Here is a 12,147-nt window from a genome sequence, read left to right on the forward strand (position 1 = left end):
ATTGATTAAGTCGTCTACGAACCCATCAGATGAATTGGGGATGGCTGATTGGTTGATTCATTCTGGTGACGCTGCTTTCGGAGCTCGAGTGAATTTCCATATCGGAATCCGAGGGACATGAACTAGTGGCGAATTCCATTTCGTACGATTGAATAAGGGATTTTTCGATATGAAATGATTTTCGGCTATCGGATGATATTCTAATTACATAGTTTATCTATATATATAGAACAAAAGATTTCATAGATTACGGAGAAATTTACGGAATATGTCATGCAAGTCTACAGTAACAAATACGCTAAGATATAAATTAACAGATACGCTAACATATGAATTTAGTCTATACACTATTCATGCAATCAATGCAGTAATATTTGTCTAGACTAAGAATAGTAAGCAGGAAATTTCCTAAGGATGATAAGCAAAACTTTTGACATGCAGACACGATCGAAGTCCAGACCCACTAATGCATCTAAACAACTATCAGTTAGACACACTAATGCATGACCTGGTTCGTTAAGACCACCGCTCTGATACCAACTGAAATGACCCGTTCATATACATTATAAACGATTCACAATAGTTGATTTCATCGCGAGGTATTTGACCTCTATATGATATATTTTACAAACATTGCATTCATTTTTAAAAGACAAACTTTCTTTACATCAAAAATTGACGGCATGCATACCATTTCATATTACATCCAACTATAATTGACGTAATATTAATCTTGATGAACTTTACGACTCGAATGCAACGTCTTTCAAAGTATGTCATGAATGACTCTGAGTAATATCCTTAAAATGACCTAATGCACAGCGGAAGATTTCTTTAATACCTGAGAATAAAAATGCTTTAAAGTGTCAACCAAAAGGTTGGTGAGTTCATTAGTTTATCATAATCAATCATTTCCGTAATAGTAATAGACCACAAGATTTCAGTTTCCATAAATATCCGTACACTCGCAAGTGTATAAAAGTATTCTATAAGTTGTTGAGCGCTTCGGTAACCATACTTAACAATTAATGTGGCATATTCCCTTTATTATGAAATCTCCCTACACTGTACCAAGTGTAGTAAAAATGAAGTACTATGCAACCGTTTACGATACTAGAGCGAATACCCCGGTTGGGGTTGTCAAACCCGATAGATCTATCAATAGGATTTGCGCTTACATGCTCTTACAACATGTAAATATTAGTTACCAAGCTATTAGGGAAAAATATGAAAAGTGGTATAACTCAACGTAGAATATGTTTTTATTACTTGTGTCTATTTCGTAAAACAGTTATAAAAATAACGCATGTATTCTCAGCCCAAAAATATATAATGCAACAGCATTTAAAAAGGGAGCAAATGAAACTCACAATACTGTATTTCGTAGCAATTATGTATATAACGGCACTGAACAAGTGCAGGGTTTGTCTCAGATTCACGAACCTATACCAATTATATATATTAAATAATATTATTAACATATAATATTGATAAAACAAGTTTATATATTAATTATATAATATTTTTACTTGTTTAACTTAGTAATTAGTTGTTAGTCTTATTTTAAATCTTATATAGATTTCCTGATTTTAAATAGTCAACTCCCGATAGGTATATCTCATAGTGTGTTCGACTTCTATAGGTGTAAGAGCCATCATTGGAAAGGTATTTGAGTCCTATAACCAGCCATAATTGGCATATGTTCTGAATTGGAGTATAGGTTAGTTAAATTTTCATTTTGTCACAGGTGCGTAAATCTGTCCGCACAGTTCAATAATTCGTCATAGGAACAGTCCGTAGGCTATGAAAAATAGCTAAACTCAATATTTTTAATTTTCCTTCTATATTTTAGTTATTAACATTTACACTAACAGGTGTTTCAAGGAAAATAGCCCAGGTCTTAGTTAGCATAGTTTTCTAGTTAGATTGATTAAGCATACAACATTAATCTTAGCCAAATCTTTCGGTTCATAAATTATTTGTTACTACATGGTTTTTAATGAATCAAGTTGCTGAAGACTCCTTAATATGTTGTGTTTTCAAAACATAATCGAAAAGTTTTGGTTTCATAGTTGAAGTTAGGCTTATGCCCTTAACTTGTAACGGTGGACAGATTCGGATAAATTCTGTCATCCGTCAACTAATAAATTTTTGAAAAATATTTTCACTTCGTCTAAAATCATGAAAAAATTACAGAAATCTTGATTCATATATATTAACATATATCTAGAGTTATATGCTCTAAAATAAAGTTTAAGATAGCTTTTAAATTCGTGTGTCAAAACAGTTTTCAAGAACCGAAAGAGACCAATTATTGTATATTAAGTTCTAAGGTGTTATACATATATACAAGTTACAAATTCTTATAATAACAAAATATAATTTCATAATACATATAAATAAGTGTTTTTAAAGTCAAGTTAGTAAGGTTACATTAGTTTATAAACATGCTTGGATTCCACCAAAACAAGTTCTAGTTTTTACAAGTTTTATAAACTTATTAAGATAGCAATAGAGTAGGGATTTAACAAGAGTTTTAAGAAGTATTCTACCTTGATTTTGAAGCTAGATGATGAGGAAAATGCTTGGTGATGATCTAGTATGAAGATAGAAGTATTTTGAGAGAGTAATTTGGAGTAAAGAATGAGAAAATGGAATGAAAAAATGGGGTGGTACATATGGATGAATTTTAAGTTAATAATGGAGTCATATGCTGCCAAAATTGTTAGTAAACTTGTGAGTTTTTGTCTCATGACTCATTAACAAGATAAAAGATGCTAGGATCCAAAAATGGGGCTGCTAAGGAGTGTATTTTTCAATAGTTATACATCTATAAGCTGCGTATTAGACGGGTAAAAATACCGTAAAAATACGAATAGAATTCATGAGGAAATAGAATGCGAATACGAGTATAGCTATCTTTGTTGAATATACTTATGTTAATATATGTATTTCAGTCTTTCAAAAGTGTATTAATACATCTTAATACAATACATATATATTCATTTTAACATAAGGGTTATTACGTCGTTAAATGTTACATATATATATTGTTTTCGAAACCCTTAAGTTAGTAGTCTCAATTTATATATATATAACCCATTATTAATATACTTAATGAGATACTTAACTATCATATATTCAAGTTAGATATAATCCATATATCCATATATATACATAAGTATATATTTAATACAAGTTATGACGTTCGTGAATCGTCGAACAAATGGTTGGTCAATTGTTTGTATGAAACTCATTTCAAAAGTTTTAAAACTTATCAAAATTTATTGCTTATCATGTCGGAATAATCTTATCATATAAATATTAAGTTTAAATTTTGGTCGGAAATTTCCGGGTCGTCACATCGAATCTTGTTTGTAATAAATCGATTTTCCATTTTTTAAGAGTGTTAAGACAAGCTAATGTCTCTTTTTCATGAGTGTTGTATCTTTGTTCTGTAGATGTGAATGTTCCTGAAATATATTTGCATAATTTTTGTTCGTGCTTATTTGTTTTAAAAACAGAGGATTGTCCAATGCTCGATTGAGCTAATGCATGAGTGGGGTTGACTTGATTTCCATCAGTGTCTAGCCCAAGAAGTTGCTTGTCATTTTTAATTGCTTTCATACATCCTGCCCATGTATCATCTGATGCATCAGTTTCTATGATCAAAAAAACTTTTGTTTCTGGATTATATAATGCTGGAAGATATTGTACTGATTTTTAATTTTTTGGACCAATTCTGTGTCAGATTGTGTCCAATTCCATTTAATTTTTCAGAAAGTTTTTTCTGCAAAATCTTCCTATCTTTTGCTAAATTTTTCAGAAAGCCTTATTCAGCAATCTAATTTAAACATCCAAGAAATCTTTGGATTTGTTTTCGATTCTCTAACTTATCCGGAAAAAGGTTTAACTTTTCTTGTGTGGTATTAATTAGAGAGATTTCCCCATTTTTTAAAATATTTAATCCTAGATATTCAACTTCTGTTTGTAAAAGTTTTGATTTTTTCTGAGATAAAATTATTCCTTTTTCTTTTATCCTTTGTAGGACTCTGAAAACTGCATCAATGTGTACCTATTTATTTCCACTAGTAAAAACAATAATATCATCGATATAAACGAGACATATGTCTTCTAATCCCTGTAAACCGTTATCCATAAACCTTTGATAAATTGATGGTGCTTGTTTTAACCCAAAAGGTAAAACATTCCATTCGTAATGTTTTTATGAAGGACAAGAAAAAGCTATTAAGGGTTTAGTACTTTCATCAAGTCTTAATTGCCAATAACCAGATTTTGCATCGAAAGTGCTAAAAAGAGTACTTCCTTTTATTTTTTCTAAAATATAGTCTTTTCGAGGTACTTTATATGAATCACCAATTGTAGCATCATTCATTTTTTTATAATTTATAACCATTCTTCTTTTGCCTCATTTTAATTCATTTGTATTTTCTACATAAAAAGCGGGTGCTGAATGAGGACTTTTGCTTTCTCTTATAATTTCTTTTTCAAGAAGTTGTTGACATTCTTCTTTGAATTCTTTAACTTCCTTTATGCTATAAGGAATTTTATTAGATACGTTTATTTCATCATGTGGATTTTTTAATTTAATAGTGATTAACTGATCGTTAGTATTTTTTATATCTAAAGGGTTTTCGCTACAAACATCTTTTAGGGTTTCTTCAAGGTTTTCTTTTGTTAAAAGGTAAATCATTTCTATTTGAAATTTTATATTTTGTGCTATAGATCGTATGACTTCTTTTGTCTTTTTAATTAGTATGGAAACCATTTTTTTTGTTTTAGGATGCCTTAGGCTAATGCTTTCAGTGGTTTGTATAAATGGTTGATATAATTTTAAGAAGTTATTTCCAATTATTAGATCTACTCCAGAGTCATGCATATAAATAGTTGGTGCAATAAATGTATGTTTTTCTATGACAATAAAAACCATTTTACTGACATACCAAATATTGTGTACGGATTTGTCAGCAACAATAATTTCTAAAGGTTTTTTAGTTTTTCCCAATTTTTAAAAGATTTTTTCTTTCCAAAACACATCGTAGATCCAGAGTCTATATATGCTAATAATGGTTTATGATCAACAAAGACTGTAATAAAAGTGGTGTTTGGATTTATTTCTTTTTTATTCATCGTCACTAGTGTATGCATAGAGTTCTATATCAGAGTCTATCTCAGAATCTTCTAAAGGTTCGTATCCTAGGTCATAAGCGATTTTTAATATTTCTGTTTCTCTCTTTTCTTCCTTTTTTGGACAATTATTTGCGTAATGTCCTATTTCATGGCATAGCCAACATCTGCAGTCTTTTTTCTTAGATGGACAATATTGTTCTTTAGAATCTTCTTGTTTCGGATATTTTTGTCTGTGCTGATTTTTATTTCTAAAATATCTTTGTTCATTATTTTTATAAGATTTCTTATACCTAGATTTATATGGTTTCTTTTTCCATTTTTTAGGCTTCTCACAGCCATATCTTCCAACTTGGTTACTTTGAATATTACAATATAGTTTTACATGTGCTTCTCTTCTAGCTTTTTCTTTTAAACATTCACTTTTCATCCAAGTTTTTACTTCAGTAATCCGTGCTCCTAGACTATCTTCAATTTTTGACTTATCTCTAGTGTTGTAGTCATCTTTAATTCTTGTGGCAACTGATTAAGGTAATTTGTTAAAAAACATATCTAGTGCTATTTTCTTTTGTGAGGCACTTAATTTGTAATATTGCTCAGAGAATTCACATATGAAAGGTTCAAGGTAGTACATATTGCATATTTTTAAATTAGTTATATGCCAAAAAGCTATTTCTCTAAATAATTCATTAGAAACCTCAACTTTGGGATTCCTTCCTGTAAATTCTTGGACAATTTTTCCTACGATACTTTCAAATGTTGTTATAGCATCGATTGATGCTACCATAGCTCTTTCTTCAACAGTCCAAGATTCTAAATATCTAAAGACATTTCCTGAAGTTTTATGAATTATAATGTTTAACAATTCTATGGGTGAGGGTTCTTTTAGTTCATTAGTTAGTTGAATTTGTGTGCTCATTTTGTTATACCAATCTTGTATTCTTTCTTCTATATTCGTTTCACAGTCAATATTTAAAATTTCATCGTTAGTATTTATTATAGGTACATTAGGTATGTACTGTGGTGGTATTTGTTCCCATTTATTCATTTTACTTCTTATCATATTTTGTTGATATAAATAATTTTCAGTTGGTGATGGTGGCTTATAATCAAATTGTCTTAAATTTTCTTCTTCAATATCAGATTTTTTCCGTTTTTGAGCAAAATTATATTGTGTATAAGGATTTTCTTCTTCTGAACTATAATCAAATATTATATATGCTTCTTTGTTTGTTTCAGGTATATCTAAAGCTACCATTAGTTTGGTTAAAGTTTCAACTTGTTCTTCAATATTACTCATATTTCAAGTTTTGAGTTTGTAAGCATACCTGAGTGTTTTTTCTTAATTGCTTTTGATGCAGAATTCTAAAGGTGCAACTGCTTTTCTTGAATCGTGCTGCTAGCTCTGATACCAGGATCAAAACGACATTTCAACTTAGTGCGGAATTGTTTGATTTAATTTAGATCGTGAGGATCCGATTAATATCTACTAGATTTAAATATTGATGAAGCGTATGAATTCATGAATGAAATATCATAGTGATAGTTGTCTAACTTTGGTTCTATAATTGACATATGCCTAACTTTGATAATCTTAATACGTAATTGAGTAATTGTTTTAGTGAATTATAATTGAAGGATTATATTCAAAGTGCTTTGAAACAATGAATATATATTGAATGGATTATATTCGACTGTGCTTTTAAACAACGAATATATAATGCTTGGATAGGTGTCGCTATTCAGAATCGGTTAAGACTCAACGACAGGGGCTCTGCTATTCAGAATCTAAAAGACTCAACAGAAAGAAACCAGTGAGGTTTATTATCAAACTTAACCTGATTACAAATGACAACCGATGCTTCCTTTTATAGGCGAGCCATAATACTATTTACATATGCTCTGGGACCCACGCACTATGATCGATTACATTATTGATCGTTTATATTATTGCTGTGGCCCGTGCACTTATTTAACTTTAAACATAAACCATACACGTTATCTTACATTATTGGTTCCTATGGCCCACATGGCCAGTACATTAAACAAACGTATTTACATACAATAATTACAAAGACACGTTACATAATGTTACATTATTGATGAGGTCCACTGGGGTCCACTTATATGTTCGTTGTTATCTTTATTGTACATCCATCTTTAGTCTACATCCACCACAGGATCAAAACGACGTTTCAACTTAGTGCGGAATTGTTTGATTTAATTTAGATCGTGAGGATCCGATTAATATCTACTAGATTTAAATATTGATGAAGCGTATGAATTCATGAATGAAATATGATAGTGATAGTTGCCTAACTTTGATTATCCTAATACATAATTGAGTAATTGTTTTAGTGAATGATAATTGAAGGATTATATTCAAAGTGTTTTGAAACAATGAATATATATTGAATGGATTATATTCGACTGTGCTTTTAAACAACAAATATATAATGCTTGGATAGGCGTCGCTATTCAGAATCGGTTAAGACTCAACGACGGGGGCTCTGCTATTCAGAATCTAAAAGACTCAATAGAAAGAAACCAGTGAGGTTTATTATCAAACTTAACCTGATTACAAATGACAACCGAGGCTTCCTTTTATAGGCGAGCCATAATACTATTTGCAGATGCTCTGGGACCCACGCACTACGATCGATTACAATATTGATCGTTTACATTATTTCTGTGGCCCGCGCACTTATTTAACTTTAAACATAAATCATACACGTTATCTTACATTATTGGTTCCTATGGCCCACATGGCCAGCACATTAAACACACTTATTTACATACAATACTTACAAGGACACGTTACATAATGTTACATTATTGATGAGGTCCACTGGGGTCCACTAATATATTCGTTGTTATCTTTAGACTACATCCCTCCCACGTTGAAAATGACAAGAGTTGGAAATTATGATGCTAGGAATGTGTCTTCTTCTTGACAGTATTCGCAACTGTGCCTTGGTGCCCTGGATATATGTTTACATAAACACCTTTTTATATCTTCTGGGAGAGCAGAAAGTTGTCCTGTGAATGCTTCAAAGGGTTCTTCAAAATTGTTGATTAGATTGAGACCTTTTTCATCAATTTTTTCAATAGTGCTTGAGTAGATTAAGACATTTTTGTGAACGTAATTGATTCTCACATTTTCTTGCTGTTCTTGGCCATTTCCTATTTTTGATGATCCGAAATAAACTCCTGCTAGTGATGACACTAGATGATCGATTGTTGGAGTTATTTTTAATGCTTCGTCTCTTGTTGGATAATTACCATTGCTTACTCCAAGATATGCTATTGTAAATGATGGGACAAGTAACTTTTGGTCTTCGTTAAATATTTGGTAGCTTGAATGCATTCTAAGAAATATTTCCCTTTCTTTTGCAAAATTGTCTCTGTATCTGGTTATTGCTTATTGCATTCTTTGAGGGAGTTCCTTGATTTCATGAAGTGTTCTTCCAACAATATATAAGGTATCAATTAATCTATGGACGAAATATTATGATATTGTTAATGGTGATGCTTCTGGTAAGAAAACTGTTTTAGGGCCAGTTTTCCTATTTTTGGGATAGAACATCATTGTTGCGTAATTTTCGTTGTAATTCACAAGGTTATCCCATAACCTTTGAAAACTGTGTGTGGATGGTTTCTTCTTATCTTCTTTTTTTGTTGTAGAGAGAATACTTTTCATCCTATTCATGGCATTTAGACTTGCTGTTTGACCATAAAGATAATGGTTAAGATTAACCATTCCCGATCCTGAACGTTTTGCTTCATTGGCTGGCCGAGTTGCTATTGTTTTATATGCTTCATTGAATGCTACCTTTGCTGCTTCTAGAGTTTTGTATCTTTTATGTTTTACGCTTCTGCCTAATATAAACTGATTTGCTGTTGCCCAGTTGTTGTATATTCTTTTGGATGGTCCGTCAAAAATGACATACCATTTTTTCTTTGGTTCTTCTGGATACGATGTTTGTTGAGATTGTTCTTCTTCTTTTGTCATTTCATACCAGCTTTGTTTTTTGGGTGTTTCTGGTTCTTCTAAGTTAGTGATAGTTGGTTTATGTGGTGTTTGTGAATTTGTTGTTTGTGTTGATGTGGATGATGAGGGTGTTGTTAATGAAGGTGATTCTTCATTGATTTTTTCTGGGGTTTCTTTTTTGACTGTTTTATGTTGGGTTAAAATGTTTAAGGTTTCTAGTAATTCCTCCTCCTCCCTCTGAAAAATTGATAGTTGTCATTGAGTTGTTTGAATCTGTTCTCTTTTTTGTTGTAATTGATGTTGAATCTGCTTGATGACTGCTTCCATTGTTGAAATACCTGCAGAAATATTTTGTATGCTTTTGGTGCTTTTTACTTTAAAAATCTATTTCATGTACTCGTAAGAGTTGTTTGCTTTTCATATACTCAAAAGAGTTGTTTTCATGAATATGATCTTGTTTTCATCGAGCTTATAATTCATAATGAATATTACTTGAAGATAGATTTTGCATAGAATGTTTGCCCAAAGCAATGTGTGCTTAACAGATTACTAGCTTTGCTGAAATTTCTTTAATATTTTTTAAAGAGCTGTTTACTAATTGTTTGTGTATGCTAATAATAGATGATAAAAGTTCTATGCCTTCAGCGTCTTTTTCTTCTTCAAGATATTTTTCATATTCTTCAATATTTTTAGTTGATTGTGAAATTCTTTCCCAGCTTTCATTTATAAGATTCTTCCAAACTTTATTTAAAAAATTATTCATTTGAATTTTAGAATCCATGGTAAAACTTTTTTATTATGTTATGCAAAGAGGTGGTACTATTTTATGCCTTTTTCTTGAACTCGATTCTTCTTGATCTGCATAAAACTCTTATGTATCTTCATATTTTATAGCACTTGTGCTGGCATGTTCATGATTAGTGTCTTGTTTTACTATTTTTATTTTGTTTATATTTTCTAAAATTGTTTCTTTTATTTCTGAAAGTTGTCTTAACGCTAGAAAACTTAGAATTTCTATAATATTATTTAATGTGGAGTTTAATGTTTCTACTTTTTCTCCTATAGGTTTTTCTGAAATATTTTCTACATCAATCTTGTAAATTGATTCATCGGGTAAATTTTTTGGTATTTCGAAAAGTGTTTGATTAAATGGTATAAATGGTTTGTTGGATGTGATTCCTTCTTTTCCAATTTTAATATTTGATAAATCTATGAATTTTTAACAAGTTGAATATGACAACGTGGATGAATGGTCTTTAATCATTATATGTAGAGATTTAATAGCTCGTTTGTAAAAAAGAATCTGTGTTTCTAGATCTTTAATTTTTTCTATATGTCTGTAATATGGATATGATTTTTCTTTACTTAAGGTTTTTTATTTCTTCAATATTTTTATACATTCTAGAAATTATTTCCAATAATTTTTTATAATGGAATTTAGTACTGAATTTTTTGACGAACAACTAATTTGTCTTTTAGAACTCATGATTTTTTAAGTCTAATTTTATTTGTTGGTTCCATATTTTCTTCTGAAATCTTTTTCTTGCTTCGTTGTTATAATAATCAACTATGGATAATTCTTCATCTTTTTTAATTTTTTCAGATATTTTAGAATATAATATTTCGAGTTTATTTTTATCATAATTTTTAGCCTTTATATATTCTAGTTGATAAGTTTTATGTTCATGGTTAATTACTTCTAATTCTAATTCTAGTGTTTCACTATATATTATTTTAGGAGTTATGTTTCTCTATTTACTAAAAACTATACTACCGAGTTTATTCCTTAAATTCGTTGACTTAGAGTTCGTATCATTTGTTTTAAATCTTTTATTTCATTATTTTCACTAGATGTTTCACCTGTTGTAATGGAAATTGGTTTTTCTATACGTGGTATCCAAACCGATGGTAATTCTAAAGTTGATTTCCCTTTTTCGATATATCTTTGGCTAGTAAATACTTTTGGTGTTTCTAGGCTTAATAGAGTTTCAAAAAGTTTATCTATATATATTCTATCATCAGTTTTAAAAGTAATACTGTGATGAGAGTTTGTTAATGCATAATTAATTTGATATGTAACCGTAAAAGGGTGATTTCCTTTATACATAAAATTTCTTCTCAATAATTCATATCTTATTGTAATGCTTTTATTTAGATCTTTATCTTTCAGACTTAAACCTAATTGAATGTTTACATCGAACTTAATTTTTCCTTCAGCTAAATTTCCTTTTCCTTTTGCTATTATACTTTCATGTTTATCAATTATTCTATCGTCTCTTAATTCTAGTTCAATAGGTGTATTACATTCCATGAAGGTACTTTTGAATATAATTTGTATGGTTGATATGTGTACATAAGCTATTTTAGTTCTATCTTTTTCATTCATTTGTTTCATTCTATCTCTTATTTGTTTTCTGTTGATTATAGGAATTAATATATCTCCTTTTGTTTGCTCAATAGGTACAGGTTCTTCTCCGATCATTTTTCCAAAATAAGTAATATTTTTTCTTGAGAAAATATCTTTAATTTTTCTATTATTATCAAAGTTATGTTTTTCAGATAATGTAAAATTTGTTCTTCTTATTGCTTTTCTGTTTATCATGATATCAGCCATGAAACCAGATTCATCATCGATATCATTAATAGTGGTAATATCTTCTATTATTTCATTAGATATTTCCTCTTGAGTTTTAGTCATTTTGTTATTTAAGAATAAGTTTGTAAGTATACCTGAGTGTTTTTTTCTTGATTGCTTTTGATGCAGAATTCTGAAGGTGCAACTGCTTTTCTTGAATCGTGCTGCTAGCTCTGATACCAGGATCAAAACGACGTTTCAACTTAGTGCGGAAGTGTTTGATTTAATTTAGATCGTGAGGATCCGATTAATATCTACTAGATGTAAATATTGATGAAGCGTATGAATTCATGAATGTTTTTCAGGGGGAGGAGGAGGAATTACAACAAAATTTTTTTATCTTTAGACTACATCCCTCCCACGTTGAAAATGA

At 30.1% G+C, this 12,147-nt stretch overlaps 1 protein-coding gene across 1 annotated transcript; it reads right to left on the reverse strand.

Annotated features, from left to right (window-relative positions):
• Positions 1-5,817: 5,817 nt before the first annotated feature.
• Positions 5,818-11,837, reverse strand: LOC139889433 (uncharacterized). Its single transcript, XM_071872388.1, has 2 exons — positions 11,166-11,837; positions 5,818-5,859 (listed from the first exon to the last, which is right to left on the reverse strand). Exons 1-2 carry the CDS (start codon positions 11,835-11,837, stop codon positions 5,818-5,820), a joined length of 714 nt encoding a protein of 237 aa, XP_071728489.1.
• Positions 11,838-12,147: the final 310 nt, after the last annotated feature.

Source organism: Rutidosis leptorrhynchoides, chromosome 2, assembly GCF_046630445.1.
Source record: "Rutidosis leptorrhynchoides isolate AG116_Rl617_1_P2 chromosome 2, CSIRO_AGI_Rlap_v1, whole genome shotgun sequence".
NCBI lineage: Eukaryota > Viridiplantae > Streptophyta > Magnoliopsida > Asterales > Asteraceae > Rutidosis > Rutidosis leptorrhynchoides.